This window comes from Trichomycterus rosablanca, chromosome 25 (assembly GCF_030014385.1).
Source record: "Trichomycterus rosablanca isolate fTriRos1 chromosome 25, fTriRos1.hap1, whole genome shotgun sequence".
Lineage (NCBI taxonomy): Eukaryota > Metazoa > Chordata > Actinopteri > Siluriformes > Trichomycteridae > Trichomycterus > Trichomycterus rosablanca.
Genome location: NC_086012.1, coordinates 908,876 through 928,047, shown reverse-complemented (window position 1 = coordinate 928,047; position 19,172 = coordinate 908,876). Strand labels below are relative to the sequence as shown.

The following is a 19,172-nucleotide window of genomic DNA, read 5'->3' as shown; positions in this document are numbered from 1 at the left end:
GGTTGGTTCTTGTAAATTGGAGGGTTGGTTCTTGTGTTTTGGGAGGGGTGTTGGGGGGTTGGTTCCTGTGTATTGGGGGGGGGGTGTTAGGGGGTTTGGTTCTTGTATATTGAGAGGGGTGTTGGGGGGTTGGTTCCTGTGTATTGGGGGGGGTGTTAGGGGGTTTGGTTCTTGTATATTGAGAGGGGTGTTGGGGGGTTGGTTCCTGTGTATTGGGGGGGGGGTGTTAGGGGGTTTGGTTCTTGTATATTGAGAGGGGTGTTGGGGGGTTGGTTCCTGTGTATTGGGGGGGGGTGTTAGGGGGTTTGGTTCTTGTATATTGAGAGGGGTGTTGGGGGTGTTGGTTCCTGTGTATTGGGGGGGGGGGTGTTAGGGGGTTTGGTTCTTGTATATTGAGAGGGGTGTTGGGGGTGTTGGTTCCTGTGTATTGGGGGGGGGGTGTTAGGGGGTTTGGTTCCTGTGTATTGGGGGGGGGGGGTGTTAGGGGGTTTGGTTCCTGTGTATTGGGGGGGGGGTGTTAGGGGGTTTGGTTCTTGTATATTGAGAGGGGTGTTGGGGGGGTTGGTTCCTGTGTATTGGGGGGGTGTTAGGGGGTTTGGTTCCTGTGTATTGGGGGGGGTGTTAGGGGGTTTGGTTCTTGTGTATTGAGAGGGGTGTTTGGGGGTTGGTTCCTGTGTATTGGAGGGGGTGTTAGGGGGTTTGGTTCTTGTATATTGAGAGGGGTGTTGGGGGGTTGGTTCCTGTGTATTGGGGGGGGGGTGTTAGGGGGTTTGGTTCTTGTATATTGAGAGGGGTGTTGGGGTGTTGGTTCCTGTGTATTGGGGGGGGTGTTAGGGGGTTTGGTTCTTGTATATTGAGAGGGGTGTTGGGGGGTTGGTTCCTGTGTATTGGGGGGGGTGTTAGGGGGTTTGGTTCTTGTATATTGAGAGGGGTGTTGGGGGGTTGGTTCCTGTGTATTGGGGGGGGTGTTAGGGGGTTTGGTTCTTGTATATTGAGAGGGGTGTTGGGGGTTGGTTCCTGTGTATTGGGGGGGGGTGTTAGGGGGTTTGGTTCTTGTATATTGAGAGGGGTGTTGGGGGGTTGGTTCCTGTGTATTGGGGGGGGGGTGTTAGGGGGTTTGGTTCTTGTATATTGAGAGGGGTGTTGGGGGGTTGGTTCCTGTGTATTGGGAGGGGTGTTGGTTTATTTTTATGGGGGGTTGATTCTTATATTTTGGGAGAGTTTTGGTAATTCTGGTTATTTATGATGTTCTATATTATAAGATAAAGTTTAGGTGGGCATTCCGGTTCCTCTCCGAGTTCTGGGTGACCTCTGTACCTTGCTAAACCTTTTCCTAACCTTTTAAAGTCTCCCGTTCAGAAGTCTGAAATGTGAAACGTTACCACATTGCAGAGTTAAAGGGATTTAACGGCGCGTTTGGCGTATCTACATATCAAAGAATTTCATTTATCTGAATGTCAGCTGGAGACGAGATCCTGAAATCCCAACAGCTAATTATTAACACAACCTGTCTGCATTCACACGCTGTCAGGAGAGAGCGCGGCGCTCTGTGTAACGTTCGGCAATCTGCCGTCCTGCGTGTGTGTGTGCGCGTGTGTGTGTGTGTGTGCATGTGTGTGTGCGCGTGTGTGTGGGTGTGTGGAAGTGTGTGTGTGTGTGTGTGTGTGTGTATGGCGGGTATATCCGGGTTCGTCAGTGATTGAACATGATGGAATGTGGGTGTTTGTAAACAATGCTACTACAGCAACCGGTTCAGTTACCAGCAGTGTGTGTGTGTGTGTGTGTGTGTGTGTGTGTGTGTATGTGTGTGTGTGAGGGTGGTCCACATGATTTCCGCTAAACAATGCCAGGGCAACAGGTTGGCACAGACGTCACAGAGGAGTTTTAAAATTCAAGGCTTTGGCTGTACAACTAGCTGTGCCTGAGGGATGGAGGGTCTAATAGGGTTTCTTCTTAACCACCACAGCACCACCTGCTGTCTGGTCAAGAATCCACCGCTGGCTGGTGTAAAGAAGCAACCAATGATTTCATACCCGTTGTATGGGGCAGTGCCAGTCTGCAACACTAGCAAAAAAAGGTCCAAAATGCAAACGGGTCTCTTATAACTTTAAATATTTAGATTCAGCTTGGCTGCACTGCACTGCCCACGGTCGAGCAAGCTTTACATGGTCATGTGATTGAAGGCTTCTGTGCAGGTAAAAATAAATCCTCTGCTTAAAATAATAATAATAAAAATAGAATAAAAAAAGACGTTGGCACCTTCAAGCTGGACTGAAGTCTGTTGCAGGAACGTTTATTATTGTGAAGCCTGCTCGACTGTAGACAGTGTGGCCAATGTTTCATTGCAGACTTAATGTAAGACTGAAAGACTGATGATGTACCCTGGATGAGCAAAAATTTGTGGACACCAACCCCATACGCTTATTTCAAGGCTGTATAGATTCATATGGAATTTCCTCTCCATTTGCGGCTTTAACAGTCTCCACTCCTTCCAGGAGCAAGGAACTAGCAGGCCTGGGGCTTGAACCAATGACCTTCTGATTACTAGTCCAGTACTTTAACCACCACATTTGGACCCTCACGGATGTTTATAGGTGTTTTATCATTATCATGTTATCGTGTTCTCTCTCGTTTGTAGGTGTGGTCCGGACGGCGCTGACCAGCATGGACCGAGAAACCAGAGAGATGTACACCGTCATCATCCAAGCCAAAGACATGGCCGGCTCTGTGGGGGGTCTGTCGGGTTCCACCACCGTCAACGTCACCCTCACCGACGTCAACGACAATCCGCCCAGGTTTCCTCAAAGTAGGTAACGGTTTACGCTCCTCTGATCGGCTCTCGGGTTGCGTTTTTGTGGCTGGAGGTTTTACGTTTTGCCGAACTTTTCGGAGGGGGGCGGCGTTTTTGACGCCGTTTGCGTTTCGTTCCAGAGAACTACCAGCTGTACGTGCCCGAGTCGGCTCAGGTTGGAAAAGCCGTGGGGAAAATCAAAGCCGACGACGACGACCTGGGAATCAACGCCGAGATGGACTACAGGATCGTCAACGAGGACGGAGCCGCCGTGTTCTCCATCTCCACCGACGCCGATAAGAGGGAGGGGGTCATCGCCCTCAAAAAGGTCAGCAGAGTACACCATCCATTGCCTGTGTGCAAAAGTTTTGGAACCCCTGTTATAATGAGATATTTGGTTGATTGTTTAAAAGGAACACGGTTGCTCGGTGGGTAGCACTGTCACCTCACAGTGGGAAGTTCCTGGGTTTGAATCCCCAGCCTCTCAGCCAGGGTTTTTCTGTGTGGAGTTAGCATATTCTCCCTTTTCTCCTGTTTCTGTGTGGGTTTCTTCCGGGCGCTCTGGTTTCTGGACTGGTGACCTGTCTGGGACCCACCGTGTTCCTGACCAGGATAAAATGGTGGTAAAACAGACACTAAATAAATGAATGAAGTTTAATTCATTAATTGACTTATTGGGACTCGTTAGGCTCTTCAAACCTTTAATCACTCAACAGCCGTCGGTGTTCCTATGCATCTCTGACAGTAAAGCTTATTAATGCCAACAAATCAGGGACAGGGACACAATTGGCTGTGCTGGGTTCCACGTCTCTTGGGCAGTTATGACCTCTGCTGACCAGTCGAAGCGCCTGCATGAGGATGGGTGGGGTAGGGTGACATAAAAACATCCAAACGACAGCAAAGAACCCACTTGAAAGTAGATTCGGCACATTTGTGTGTCATCAGAAGGTAACCCTATCTGCAACCTCATCACGAACGTTAACGCCTATCTAGAAAAATGGATTCCCAGAATGGGCACAGGTGGAGATGTGGGGGTTTGGGGTTGTGTGGTAGCCGGTGTCACTGGAAACATTGCGTGAACTCCTTCAAAAAAACAAGTTAAAGCAAGAAAATGTTAAACTTTAATGACGTATCTTGACGTTGACGGCGATTCTTGCGATGTTTCCTCACAGCCCTTGGATTACGAGAAGAAGAAGGCGTACACCTTGAGCATCGAAGGCGCGAACACCCACCTGGACCCTCGTTTCTCCCACCTGGGACCGTTTAAGGACACCACCACTCTGAAGATCATCGTGGGGGACGTGGACGAACCTCCCGTCTTCCCCATGGATTATTACATCATGGACGTGTACGAGAACGCCCCGCCCGGCACCGACGTGGGACTGGTGACCGCTCAGGACCCGGACAACGCCCGGGGCAAAATCAGGTGAGATCACGATAACACGCTGGTGTTCTGCGCCATGTTACTTTCTGCAGCGGGTAAACGTGCGAGACGTTCGGTGAGGGCTGAGTTTTATCACTTCCTGTTTGCTTTGACAGCTTCTTCACGCCGCGGTTCCCAGTCACGTCGCCGGACCGATCCCGGACCCGCGTTTATTTGTGGTAGCTAATTAGCCAGCCCCTCGTGAGCTGAGTCAGGCGCCGCTGTCAGATGCAGGACGTGGGTTCAGTAAACAAAGGAAAAAAGAAGCCATCGATCGGATCGGATCTGGAGGGCGGAGGATTATCCGATCTCGGTGGTGAGCGCGTCTTCGGAGCGGCGCTGCAGCTTATTGCCGGTTCGTCGTCCCAAAGTGCGAATCGTGCACATTTTTTTATATTCACTTTCGCACCGACGGCGTTTTGTGCTCTTGCAGTAAATGCTGGAACTAATATTCACGTCTGCTGCCAAGCTGCCGGAGTTACAGGGTGCAGTCAGAACTTCGGTGGAACTTATTCCAAACCAGATATTTATTTTAGGGAACAAAATCAGAATTAATGCCGCCCCTTGCTTCAGCTGTATCTCAGTTTTGCTATCAGCCAGACCGGGCGCCTACACAGACACACGATTTGCTGTGTGTCTGTAGCGGAAGGGACGATGGTTAAACAGGGTTCCTCGTCTCTGCTGACCGGTCGAGGTGCCTACACGAGGGGTGGCTGATCGTGGATGGCAGTACTTGCCTATCTACATGTAATAGTACGGTCTGTAGGACTCTGCCTCTGGCAGGTGAAAAGAAGCATCAACCCTCTTTGATCGGAGGTGGCAGCAGCAGCAAAGAGAGGGGTATTTTTTTTTTTTTTTTAGGGTGGGTGGTGTTTTTTGGGACGAAGGAGTGTGTTTCAATCATTTTGTCCGGCATGGACGTAAACCCTTGGCGCTTGAAGCAGAGTTGATGAAGTCTGTTGGACTGCAGGGTTCTGTTTGTGTTCCGCGCTGTGATTTTTACTACGTATAGATTTATTACTGAAGTTTATCACCATCACGGCCGATATTCTTTTATATCGATACATGGAGACGAGGTGAGAACACCCTGCTGTGCACTCAGGACATAAATGAATCTGTAGTGTGAAAAAAAACACTTTTTGTTTCCTACTGGTCCCCTAAACCAGTGGTTCCCAACCACCCAACCACCGGGTCATTTATTACCGGGCCGCACAGAAAGAATGAATAATTAGAGACGCTACAAGAGCAATTACATTTCCGAAACTCTTCTGGTGTTATTGTCTCTTATCACCACTAGGTGGGAGCAGCGTCTCGTTGCAGTGTAAAAAGCTCAGCATTCACACTGATTTTCATTCTATAGTTCTTCTATTTTAAATCCTCCCGCCTCCACCAGTCCGTGAAATTACATCTTATATGGGGAGCGCTGCCCTAAACCACTGGATTTGATGGTGGCATCTTTCGGCGTGACGTTTTATGTAGTCTAGTCCGTAATCTGGTGGAAAAACAGGCACGTCACCTGACATCACCTGGCTAAAACCCTTTCATTTTTACAGTGAAACATGGTGGTGGTAGCATCATGGCATTCTGAATGAAAGCCACGATACAGTTACGTGTTTAAACAATCACAGGGTCTGAATACTTTTTGCATCCACTGTATGTGTCACAAAAATAATCAATGAATATATTAATTAATATTTATTATTCATTATAATAAAGGTCGCTTGTTTATTGGGGTTCAAGTCGCTCGTCTCTGAACTGAAGGCGCTGATTTAAACTCTCGTCTGTCCCTGATCCGTGACGTGCGTTCTGATCCGTCCTGTTATTGCAGGTACTCCATCGAAGACAGCGAGGATGGAGAAGCTCTGTTCAGCATCGACGAAAACACCGGGCTCATCAAAACCACGGCCGGTTTGGATCGGGAGGACGTCGCCTGGCACAACATCACTGTTAAAGCTGCAGAGGTTGGTAAGTAAGACTGTGTGCCCACCTTCCTCTCCGAGTTTGAGTCTGCTGGGCGCCCCCTAGTGCCTGCTTCAGATAAAACTGGCCGCGGGGTCTTCGATGCAGTGTAAGGACCCTGGTTAGTAGCCCTGTACAGAAGTGGAGGAACGTGGAGATCAGCGTGTGACTCTTCATATGTGAGACCGACCTCACGTGCTGAACCACCGAAGTAATGGAAGGGAGGGCGTGTCAGGAGGGCCTCCAACAGAGGAAGAGTAATGTACAAATACCAAAACTATGTGGACACCGGACTATCTGCTAGAAAACCTGGCAGAAGCTTAAAAGTAGGTTTCCAATATATATTTGAAGCATCACTGCAGGAATTTGTGACCTTTCGACCAAAAGAGTTTTTGTATCATAGACTATTAGTGAAGGAACATGGAGATCAGCGTGTGACTCTCCATACGCGAGACCGACCTCACGCGCCGATGCACCGAAGTACGGGCGAATAAGTAGAGGTCAATAGAAGGGAGGGCGTGTCAGGAGGGCCTCCAGCAGAGGAAGAGTAATGTGTGTATGGGAATTTGTGCGTTCCTTAAGTCGATATCAGAAGCTGAAATAATCGTATCGATGCGTCACCAGATCAAACAGAACTCCAGCTAATGATGATGGTGCCGTTTCAGCCCAGTAGATCCATCACTGCCTGACAGGCGCTGCAGGAGCGCTGTAGCTATCGAGCGGAGAAGATGACTGGTCGGGGGACCGACGCGTGGTGGGATTGATGCCGTGGCTCTGGGTGTGAAGGTGGACGGGGGCGATCGATTTCCCCTCTCGCCCCGTCTCTCTCCGGTGCTTATCTAAGCCATCGCGCGTCTCTTTGTTCCACCTTCAGCTCCGCGCCGACGCCACGATCCGATCAATCACCGCCTCGTGATTACAGACCGGCCGTGATATCGACCGCTGAGTATTTTTCACCCGTCGTCAGCAGTTCGCGCCGCACCCTCTTACGTTTACGTTTATCACTTTCTCCAGGCGCGTTCGGACCAGAACTGCAGGGCTTCGCGCGGATGTGAATGTAATCCCACACAGCCGCGCACCGCGCTGAAATATTCATGACATTTACATCCACGCCGGAGCCCAGAGTCGCTGATATTCCTTTACCGTCGGTACGATTATGCGGCTGAATTCATCCAGGAGTCACCGGAGAGTCCCCGCAGTAAACGCCGCTCTCAAACCGTCTGCGAATAAACGAGCGGAAATTGTGGAACTTCCCCGAAAGTCTCGTTAAAATAAAATAAAGAAATATGAGATGCGGATACGCCGCGCGGAAACCGCTGTGATTATAAACAAGTTTCAAACTCTCAGTGTTTTTAAGTTTCTAAACTTATAATCCTCATTTTCTGTACAATATAAGGGGTGTCCCAATATTTTAGACAGACAGACAGACAGACAGACAGCAGACAGACAGACAGACAGACAGACAGACAGGCAGGCAGGCATATAGATAGATAGATAGATAGATAGATAGATAGATAGATAGATAGATAGATAGATAGATAGATAGATAGACAGACAGACAGACAGACAGACAGGTAGATAGACAGACAGACAGACAGACAGACAGATTGACAGACAGACAGACAGATTGACAGACAGACAGACAGATAGATAGACAGACATATAGACAGATAGATAGACAGACAGACAGATAGATAGATAGATAGATAGATAGATAGACAGATAGACAGATAGATAGATAGATAGATAGATAGATAGATAGATAGATAGATAGATAGATAGATAGATAGATAGAGACAGACAGACAGACAGATTGATAGACAGACAGACAGACGTCGCTGTTGCAGCTCGCCGGTTCTTCGCTTTATCATCGTGCTTATAAATGCAATGAAACGAATAAATGAAATCTAAACGTTGTACTTTGGAGGCGTATGGGGATTTGTGACCTTTTCCTGCCGCTCTGTTTTGCAGACAATCCCAAGCTGCTGAGCTCCGTCCCCGTCACCGTTCAGGTCCTGGACGTCAACGACAACCGGCCGTACGTCAAAACCGGCGCCGATATCATCGTGTGTGAGAGCGCCAAACCCGGCCAGGTGAGTTCTGACCAACCAAACTCCAGCGTCCTGCACAGAGCCCTGAACTCAGCCCCATTAATCAGCTCTGGGATGAACTGGAACATCGACTGAGACTTTATTGACCCAGATCAGCGCCCAGCTGCACAAATGCTGTCGTCTTCTGACTGAAGGGGCACAAATTTCCATAGTCCTTGCTCTATTTTAATAGCATGGGTCAGGTGTCCAAATACTTTTGGCCCTATAGTGTGCCATACAAATACCAAAACTATGTGGACGCCGGACTATCTGCTAGAAAACCTAAAGCCGTCAGCTTTTATATGGCCGTCAACTTATATTTGAAGCATCACTGCAGGAATTTGTGCCCTTTTGTTCAAAAGTATTATAGACTAATGTTGTATGACAGGGTCTGTCTGGTAGTCAGCGTTCCAATTCATCCCAGATGCATTCAGAAGGGTCGATCAACACAGCAAATGTATTGTATAAGCTTCACCTACCATATAGAGGAACTTAGTGGGTATACACGTACTGACTGTAGCCTGTCTGTTGCTCTGTACATTTTGTAACCCCCGCCCCCCCCCACAAAACACACACACACACACACATATACACACCTTATTCTAAAAATGATTTTGGGATGGTGGGGGTGGTGGCAGAAAGGTCCAGTTGAAGCTTTTGGAATCCATGCAATGCATGATAATTAAAGCAAAAAGGGTGAACATACCAAATACCAAGCACTGCAAAACAGACACCTCAGCCGCTCAATTTATGAATCATTATTATTTTTTAATGTTTAGTTTTACCGTGATTTGTTTACATCGGCGTATTTGGTTCGAAGCGTGTACGTGATGGTGCGGTTGTTTTCCGCCGACCTCCAGACAGTCGCTACAAACGACACGTGCGACAGCGGCGCGCGTGTTTCTCGTAGCCGCAGCGGTAGCGCCTAACGAGCCCGTCACGTCGCTGGAAGTGAAACTCTGAACGTGATGGAGTTGGCACCGACGCGCCACGTCGTTCCCATCCCCGGCAGACGAACTGGGCCCGGCGCCCACAGGTGAACAGCGATAATTGGTCTGTCTCAGGTGTGACCCGGGAGACGGAGCCAGTTAGCTTAACGAGCTGACAAAACGTCACCGGGTGTTTTGTTCCTGACGCCCGCAAACCGTGCTGGGTTCAAAACCCGCAAGAGAAGAAACAGACAGAGGAACACGTGTTAAAATAAATATAAATGTTTTTTTTATATCGTACAGGTGATCCACACCATCAGGGCTACAGACAGAGACAACTTCGCTAACGGGCGCTTCTCCTTCGCCCTACCAGAGGACCTTCCAGCCAACCCCAATTTTACCCTCAAGGACAATGAAGGTACGATTCTATTCTAATGCGACCTGGAGCTCATAAGGCAGATGAGGAGCGCTCCCTCGTTATTCAGTCAGATCATCACTCAGAATTAAGGCGCCTCAGTAGGAGCATTTTAGGGGATGTGAGTATTTAGACACGCCCTCTTCTCGGGAGTGTAGGATCATGGGAAATATAATGCGTCTGTGTAGAGAGAGAGCTAGGTTTTCAGACAGACCCTGTATGGCTAAATGTATGTGGATACTTGACCAAGAGCTTGTTGGACAGCCAGTTCCACTCCTCCAGAAAGACTCCTTAATAAGGAGTGGTGTCCACATACTTTTGACCAGGTAAACAAGAACGTTGGTGTAAAGCTTGATGCCTTTTGGTTTATCATTACTATACGAGTGGCATTTCCTAAGCGAAGTAGCGTACGATAATAATAATAATGATGATGAAATAAACTTGTACATGACGCCCCCTTGTGGAGGCTTTACGTTACATCTTGTAAACCAGCACAGAGAGTAAGATGCATTGCTTGTGTTGCCCAGGTCGCATAAAAAAAACGTGGACAAGACGTGGGTCGTGCAGCAGGATATTCCACTAGCACACCAGAGCGGTTCAAAACTCGGCATTGCCACCGGTCGGCTGGGTGCCATCTAGCGGGCATAATTGGCGGTGCCTGCAGCAGACACTAACTGGCCACCGTCTCTGCTAGGGCGGGATGACCGGACTATGTGGGTGGGGTCTTCAAATGCTGTGTAAGGACCCTGATTAGCAGATAGAGAGGCGCCTGTGCTGAGTGCATGGGTGAAAAGAAGGGTTCCGCAAGGGCTGCACGCAGGTTGGAGGAAGCGTTGGCAGCAATATACCCTCCTCACCTGCAATCAGGGATCCACCAGCAGCAGAGGACAAACTCGTTTCTACCAGGACGCAAAAAGGCCTAATCACAGTACCGAGGTGCCCTGTGATGGACTGGCGACCCGTCCGGGGTGTTTCCTGCCTTTCGCCCGGTGAATCGGACCCACAGAGACCCTGACCAGGATAAAACGCTGGTAAAACAGACAATACATGAACAAACAAACACTATCAAGGTTTTAATTTCTGATCCTGAAGAGCCTCTGTGCTACTATCTGATTATCCTGCTGCTTCAGGACCGGCGACGGATGGTGGGAGTGGAATGATGGAATGGGAACAGTCCTGTGTGAGGGTTTAACTCAGCGATCTGGGAGACGTGGAACAGACGCTCTGAGACCCTGAAAGCTCAGAGCGCTGATTTCGGAGCTTTTAGAGCTTCAATCCGGTCGGTTTCAGCAGGTTTCGAGCCCTCAGGCTGTGCTGTAGCTGAATAGCGTCTCGACGGAGGGATCAGCACGGAGGCGTTTACGCGTGCTGACGAATCAGTGGTTTGTTGATGTGTTGGTAACAGTCCAGAGGAATGAGGCGTGGCCTTAAAACCTGTCAGTCCTAGGGAAGGAGTTTTACTTTGGTCCCTGTATACTAGTCCCAGTGCGAGAGGAGTGGTATTTGTGGCCTATGTACCTATCAGTTCAAAGGAAAGGGGTATGACAGTAGTACCCAACAGTCCCAATAAAGTAAATGTGACCCTTGTAACTACAGTGTATCACAAAAGTGAGTACACCCCTCACATTTCTGCAGATATTTAAGTATATCTTTTCATGGGACAACACTGACAAAATGACACTTTGACACAATGAAAAGAAGTCTGTGTGCAGCTTATATAACAGTGTAAATTTATTCTTCCCTCAAAATAACTCAATATACAGCCATTAATGTCTAAACCACCAGCAACAAAAGTGAGTACACCCCTTAGTGAAAGTTCCTGAAGTGTCAATATTTTGTGTGGCCACCATTATTTCCCAGAACTGCCTTAACTCTCCTGGGCATGGAGTTTACCAGAGCTTCACAGGTTGCCACTGGAATGCTTTTCCACTCCTCCATGACGACATCACGGAGCTGGCGGATATTCGAGACTTTGCACTCCTCCACCTTCCGCTTGAGGATGCCCCAAAGATGTTCTATTGGGTTTAGGTCTGGAGACATGCTTGGCCAGTCCATCACCTTTACCCTCAGCCTCTTCAATAAAGCAGTGGTCGTCTTAGAGGTGTGTTTGGGGTCATTATCATGCAGGAACACTGCCCTGCGACCCAGTTTCCGGAGGGAGGGGATCATGCTCTGCTTCAGTATTTCACAGTACATATTAGAGTTCATGTGTCCCTCAATGAAATGTAACTCCCCAACACCTGCTGCACTCATGCAGCCCCAGACCATGGCATTCCCACCACCATGCTTGACTGTAGGCATGACACACTTATCTTTGTACTCCTCACCTGATTGCCGCCACACATGCTTGAGACCATCTGAACCAAACAAATTAACCTTGGTCTCATCAGACCATAGGACATGGTTCCAGTAATCCATGTCCTTTGTTGACATGTCTTCAGCAAACTGTTTGCGGGCTTTCTTGTGTAGAGACTTCAAAAGAGGCTTCCTTCTGGGGTGACAGCCATGCAGACCAATTTGATGTAGTGTGCGGCGTATGGTCTGAGCACTGACAGGCTGACCCCCCACCTTTTCAATCTCTGCAGCAATGCTGACAGCACTCCTGCGCCTATCTTTCAAAGACAGCAGTTGGATGTGACGCTGAGCACGTGCACTCAGCTTCTTTGGACGACCAACGCGAGGTCTGTTCTGAGTGGACCCTGCTCTTTTAAAACGCTGGATGATCTTGGCCACTGTGCTGCAGCTCAGTTTCAGGGTGTTGGCAATCTTCTTGTAGCCTTGGCCATCTTCATGTAGCGCAACAATTCGTCTTTTAAGATCCTCAGAGAGTTCTTTGCCATGAGGTGCCATGTTGGAACTTTCAGTGACCAGTATGAGAGAGTGTGAGAGCTGTACTACTAAATTGAACACACCTGCTCCCTATGCACACCTGAGACCTAGTAACACTAACAAATCACATGACATTTTGGAGGGAAAATGACAAGCAGTGCTCAATTTGGACATTTAGGGGTGTAGTCTCTTAGGGGTGTACTCACTTTTGTTGCCGGTGGTTTAGACATTAATGGCTGTATATTGAGTTATTTTGAGGGAAGAATACATTTACACTGTTATATAAGCTGCACACAGACTACTTTTCATTGTGTCAAAGTGTCATTTTGTCAGTGTTGTCCCATGAAAAGATATACTTAAATATCTGCAGAAATGTGAGGGGTGTACTCACTTTTGTGATACACTGTATAAGTCCTGGTCAGGTATATGTGACCACTTTACCTGTCAGGCAAAGTAAAAGAGGTGTGGCCTTTGTACCTGTCTTTTTTTACCGGTCAATCCCAAAAATGAGGCATGGCCTTGGTACTGGTCAATCCCAAACATGGGGGTATGGCCTCAGTACCTGCCAATTCCAAAAAAGGAGGTATTGCTTTGGTACCTGTCAGCTTCAAAGAAGGGGTATGGCTTTGGCACTGGTCAATCTCAAAGGTACTGGTGACGGTTACAAACAAGATGGTATGGCCTCAGGCCTGTCAATCCTGAAGAATTTGGTATGGCCGTGGTACTGGTCAATCCCAAAGACGGAGGTATGGCTTTGGTACTAGTCAATCCTAATAACGGAGTTAGGGTCTTGGTACCCAAACAAGGAGATATGGCCTCAGTATTAGTCAATTCCAAAGATGAGGTTAGGGTCTTGGTACCAGTCACCCCCAAAGAAGGGGTATGGTATCAGTACTCAGTACTGGTCAATCCCAAAGACCTGGAGTTACGGTCTAGGTACCAGTCAGTCCCAAAGAAGGAGGTATGACCATGGTACTGGCAAATCCCAAAGATGAGGTTAGGGTCTTGGTACTGATCAGTCCCAAAGAAGGAGGTATAGTCTCAGTACCCCTCAGTCCAAATGAAGGAGTTGGGGTCTTGGTCAGTCCCAAAGATGAAGGTATGACCTCAGTACCAGTCAGTGCCAGTTCAGGAACCACATCCGCCCACTCAGCTCTAAACTGTATCATATGGAACGATCGGAGGCTCTGTGGTGACGGGCGGGACTCATCAGCTTATTATAGAGCTGTTTTTTTTATTCGCTCCTCACCCAAGAGGCTCCGTTAGTTCAGTCGGAACTGAGAAATGTTCCCGGGCTGCCCGCCAGTGCCTGGCATGAAGGGTGGCATAACGAATGGAAGTGCCGTTCCCTGTAAGAGAATTAATCTCTGCTTTCATTCAGAAAAAAACAGAAGGTGCTCAGATAGGCGTGACCGTTTCATTTCACAGTGAAATTGGTTCACGCGGCGGCGGCATAAATAAAGTTCTCCAGTTTAAAGAAACACATCACTCATGTTTGTGCCGCCGTGCGTCCTTACTCCTGTTTTTTCCCCTGTTTAGTCATTTCCATTTCCCTATTACAATTCCTCCGCTGCTTCCATGACCACGTTGATTAAAAATGGCTACGGACTAAAACCCGGCCTCTCGAAGTTGCGTGAAGGTGAAGTTACAGGTTGCTTCTAAACACAAGCGATGGAGTCTCCCAGAGAGCCGCACAGCGTATGTATTCCTCCGCTACTTCATGGCAGGAGGAGTCCGACCTTCCTTCCGCAAGCCGAGTGTGTCTGTGAGCGCCGTGCCCGGACCCTCCCTCCTCCAGTTACATCAAGTTTCGGTTGATGACTAGCACGCTGCCAGTATCATCCCAGTCAGAAGGGCGCCGCGTGGCATAAGCTGGCATGAGCCTGGCGCTGGCACAGACTCACATGTGTGTGGTTTTCCATCTGCCTCCATGCCTCATTATGCACAGAAATTTCATTTTGAGCCTCACTTGCGCTCCTCCTGCTCACCGCGCCTCACGCTTGAGCTCCCACGAGACACGATCCGAACCCCTCCTGACCGCCGCACACTTGTTACGCCTGCTGAGCATTTTATTAGGTACAGCCGCCCACGTACTTGCTAAATCTAGTGTAAAGATGAACTTTCTGGGTGGTTCTGTGGTCTGTCTGTGCATTCGGTCACCCCACCGTACCCCGTAGGAGCCGAACAGTTTAGGGAAGGTCCGTTCCTGTCCTGTTCCATAAAGCAAGCTCCACCCAGTTGTGGAGTGGAACCAGCCATACAAGCGCTGTCATCTTTTGACTGAACGGGCACAAATTCCCACAGACACAGACGTCACTCTGTTTTAATACCGTTTGTTTTTAGAACCGGACGCCCGACAAGCTCACGGTCAGGCGTCCGAATACTTTTAGACCTTTATATATGAAATTATAGCCAGGATCAGATTAAAATGCGCCCCGGGTGAGCGGTGGTTTGTGGGTATTTGGCGTTTACGCGGTGCAGCGTGTGCCTCCGGTCCCCAGAGGAATCGGTGGAGATGATGTGGAGTGGCTGGGCATCCCCAGGGTGTTTGTTTGCCCACAGTAGTTGGCATGCAGGAGGAGACGCCGCCTCGGCGTGAAGATGCGCTCGCCCCGCCACATTTCCTTTCTCGCTAACTCGCTTTGTCATTCACTCACCCGCCGTGCATCTGCTCCACGGAGACGGAGAATAAACATTGCGGCGTAACGAGCGTGCTCGTGCATTCAGCGCATGGCTTACAGAGAGAGAGAGAGAGAGAGAGAGAGAGAGACAGAGAGAGAGAGAGAGAGCAGAGAGACAGAGAGCAGAGAACGAGACAGAGAGAGAAAAAATCAAGAGAACTAAAGGAATTTAAAGAGATAAATTAGTAAGAATTAGTTTATCGTCTTTGGTGGTTCTAACCCAACAACTCGATCTCCTTAGATGGATGGATGGATGATTAATGGATGGATGGAGGAAAATGAAAAAAGAAAATAATAAAAGAAGGTGAAACAAATTGGTTGGCTGGGTGGTTGGTGTGGTCTGTGGTTGGTTGGTTGGGTGGTTGTTTGGTTGGGTCTTTGGTTGGGTGGTTGGTTGGTTGGTTGCTCGGCTGCCTGGTTGGTTTGTTGGTTGGGTGGGTAGTTGGTTGGCTGGCTGGTTGGTGGATTGGTTGGCTGATTGACTGGTTGGATGAGTTGGTGGGTGGTTTGGTGGGTGGGTGGTTGGTTGGGTGGGTGGTTGGTTGGGTCTATAGTTGGGCGGTTGGTTGGCTGGGTGGCTGGTTGGTTGGTTGGTTGGATGGTTGGTTGGGTCTTTAGTTGGGCGGTTGGTTGGGTGAGTGGTTGGTTGGTTGGATGGTTGGTTGGGTCTTTAGTTGGGCGGTTGGTTGGGTGAGTGGTTGGTTGGTTGGATGGTTGGTTGGGTCTTTAGTTGGGCGGTTGGTTGGGTGAGTGGTTGGTTGGATGGTTGGTTGGGTCTTTGGTTGGGTGGCTGGTTGGGTGAGTGGTTGGTTGGTTGGCTGGGTGGCTGGTTGGTTGAATGGTTGGTTGGGTCTTTGGTTGGGTGGCTGTTTGGGTGAGTGGTTGGTTGGTTGGTTGGTTGGATGGTTGGTTGGGTGGTTGGTTGGTTAGAAGGAAGTTAAAAAAGGAAAAATAGAGGAAAGTGAAATAACATGATATGGCTCCCAACCCAGGTGATGAGAAGTGGCCACAGATTGGATGGTGGTGATCTGGTTCTCCTTGATCAGATTCACAATCGGGAATCGGAAATGACTAAAATGTGAGATAAAGGAAAGTAAATATTTTTAAATAAGATAAGATAATCCTTTATTAGTCCCACAATGGGGAAATTCACATTGTTGCAGCAGCAAAGGGATAGTACAGCACTCAGTACAAAAAATAGAACATAAAAATAAAAAATAAAAATAGTACAATGTATAACTCTAAAAATATTAAAATACTCTATAATATAATATAATATAATATATTATAATATAATATAATATAAAAAACTCTAAAAATGTGTGTTGTGGGTACAGAGTAGAAATTTAGATTAGCCAATCCACATACTAACATGTTTTATTTAAATAAACCCACACAGCCGTGTGTAGAGAGCTGCAGTGAGTAAAGAAGCAGGCTGGCTGAGGCTGTGCAGCACCGATTAACCGTCCTGGAGCTCCAGAAAAGAGAAGCAGAGGCAGGAAGTGAGAGATGGAGACAGACAGTGAGGAGAAGAGAAGGATTAAATGGGCTCCTCTCAGCAGAAAGCTCCTCCCGGGGCGAGTTGATGGATGTTTGACGGCGGGTTGCGTCTCGGCTCCGCGGCGGCACGGCGAGGGCGGCGGATCAGACCGTTCGTTAGGAACCCGGCGTAAATCAGGACACATGAGTGCCAGCGCTGAGAGCAGATTTCCACACAGCTGCTCCTGTAATTTATAACCAGGCTGGTGGAGAAAGTTCATCATAAACACGCCGTTTCACCCGGAGATGGAACCGCCGTCCAACCGCGAGAGCGTCTCCAAAACGCTTTGTGTTTAAATTAATCAAACATCACGCCGCTGCTTCCACCCGCCGCTCGCTCGCTTACGTAACCGGCTTCCTGAATGGTTTTCACCCCACAGTCACTCAAAACTTCCTTTTCATTTCGAATTGTTTCTCCTCTGTGATAAATTGCCTGACGTGATTGTTCCCAAAAAATCAAGTCAATAAACAACAAACAACAGAATAACAGAGAGAGAGAGAAAAGGAAAATAATAAAAGATAAACAGACGAGAGGAAGAAAGAAAGGAACCCTGATCATGATCAACCGTTCAGTCAATGAGATGGATGGATGGTTTATGGTTGGATGAATGAATAGATGGACATGTAGGAACTACAATGGATGGATGGAAGGATGGATGGATGGACATGTAGGAACTGTAATAGATGGATGGACATTTAGGAAATATAATGGATGGATGGATGGGCATGAAGGGAATATGATGGATGGATGGATGGGCATGAAGGGAAATGATGGATGGATGGATGGGTGTAGGGTTGGATAGATGGATGACTTATGGATGAATGGATGATTTATGGAAGGATTAACGGATGGATGGTTGGATGGATGGATGGATGGATTAACGGATGGATGGCCACCTGTGTCTCTTTACACCAAACTCTTTCTAAAAACTTCGCTTTTTAAAACTATTTCCATATGGACCTCACAGGGGCACAACCATGCTGGAACAGGAACAGGTTTTCCCCAAAGTGTTGCCACAAAGCTGGCACTGTTCAGGCTGGTAGTGTGGGTGCTACACAGGAACATGGTTCCTAAACCTTGTGTTCAATCCTTTGTTTTCTCACAGTGTTTGTTACACACAGTGTCTAGTGTTCCCAGGATGGGCTCTGGACACACTGCTTCCCTGATCAAGAGTAAAAACAGGCGTTCTGTGTGTTTGTGTTCTCTGTGTAACAGACAGCAGCTCCAGTATCGTGGCCCGACGGCGGGGATTCAGTCGGACCGAGCAGGAGTTCCATCATCTGGCCGTTGTGGTTCGGGACGGAGGGGAGCCGCCACTCAGCAGCACTGCCACCCTGACCATGAGCGTCTGCCCCTGCCAGAGGGGTCTGCGTGTGCCCAACTGCCAATCACCGGCCTTCTTCTCCTCGGCCGGCCTCAGCACGGGGGCGCTCATCGCCATTCTTCTCTGCGTCCTCATCCTGCTGGGTAAGAAGTGAACAGGAGGCGCCGGACGCTCGCTCCTTATTCAGTCAGATTATCACTCAGTAACCTCAGTAGGAGCATTTTAAGGGATCTAAGAATTTAGTCATGCCCTCTTCTCGGGAGTGTAGGATGATGGGAAATGCGTCTGTGTAGAGAGATCATCAATCAGACAGATGCAGGATGTTAGAGCTACGATTGGCTGTTGTATGTGGGTTAAATTATGAATGAAAACTATTTAAAATTCCGCACTTATTTATATGTTTTTAATTTATCGTACAGGCTCGTTTGCTTCGTTGCTAGTTCGCTAGTTGAAGCGTCGTACCTACAGGACTTACTGTAAACACTCGATCACGCTGCGTAGCTACGAGAAGTGAAACGAGGTCAGTACGAAGCCGCTCGGAGCTCCTCTTCATCTCGTGCTACACCTCGAAGTTCTGATGTTAAATCCCGGCAGGTCGGATAAAAGACGTCCTGCTGAGCCGACGTGTGAACACCGCTGCTGCTTCTCTCGCTTCATCACGAGTCGCCGAATATAGCGGCGTCTCTCCGGAGGCTCCTGGAGGATCCTGTTCCTGCAGCATCTTTCGAAGGAGCAAAGAGAAGAACAGGATATCAATAAATCATGAAGATGCTTGGTGCGGTGAGACTTTCCTCGGTGCCAAATAAAACAGAGCTGCTACAAAAACGCTTTCCAACATCTGATACGGTTTATTTTAAACATGGTTACCCAGATGGATTAAAAAATTCCGAAACTGAGAACGGTGGTCCGAGCTTTCCATGAAGGTTCCAGGTGAAGCCATTTGCAGGGTATTTAACTGAGGAAGAACAATTCTGTGGCCTTGTGATTGCTATGAAATAGAGGCGCTCACCCCATGAAGAAATGACCACGACTACCCCCAGATAACACTAAAATAATCGATAACCCCCCATCAAAGCTCAAGACCCCACAAAAGCAAAATGCGAAAGATCAGAAAGAGAACGCAGGAGAACTGGGTTGCCAGCTTTGCCAGCTACTCGATCCACCAGAGTGACAAACCAAGGTCTCGTAAAT

The 19,172-nt window shown here is 48.4% G+C and overlaps 1 protein-coding gene across 1 annotated transcript in view; it reads left to right on the top strand.

The window, feature by feature from the left end:
- cdh18a (cadherin 18, type 2a) overlaps positions 1-19,172 on the top strand; it is a 75,855-nt gene that overhangs the window by 52,785 nt on the left and 3,898 nt on the right. The window contains exons 5-11 of the mRNA XM_062987439.1: positions 2,639-2,806; positions 2,932-3,119; positions 3,964-4,217; positions 6,043-6,179; positions 8,145-8,266; positions 9,496-9,610; positions 17,873-18,124. Coding sequence (XP_062843509.1) covers positions 2,639-2,806; positions 2,932-3,119; positions 3,964-4,217; positions 6,043-6,179; positions 8,145-8,266; positions 9,496-9,610; positions 17,873-18,124 — 1,236 coding nt within the window. The remainder of the gene's footprint in view (positions 1-2,638; positions 2,807-2,931; positions 3,120-3,963; positions 4,218-6,042; positions 6,180-8,144; positions 8,267-9,495; positions 9,611-17,872; positions 18,125-19,172) is intronic.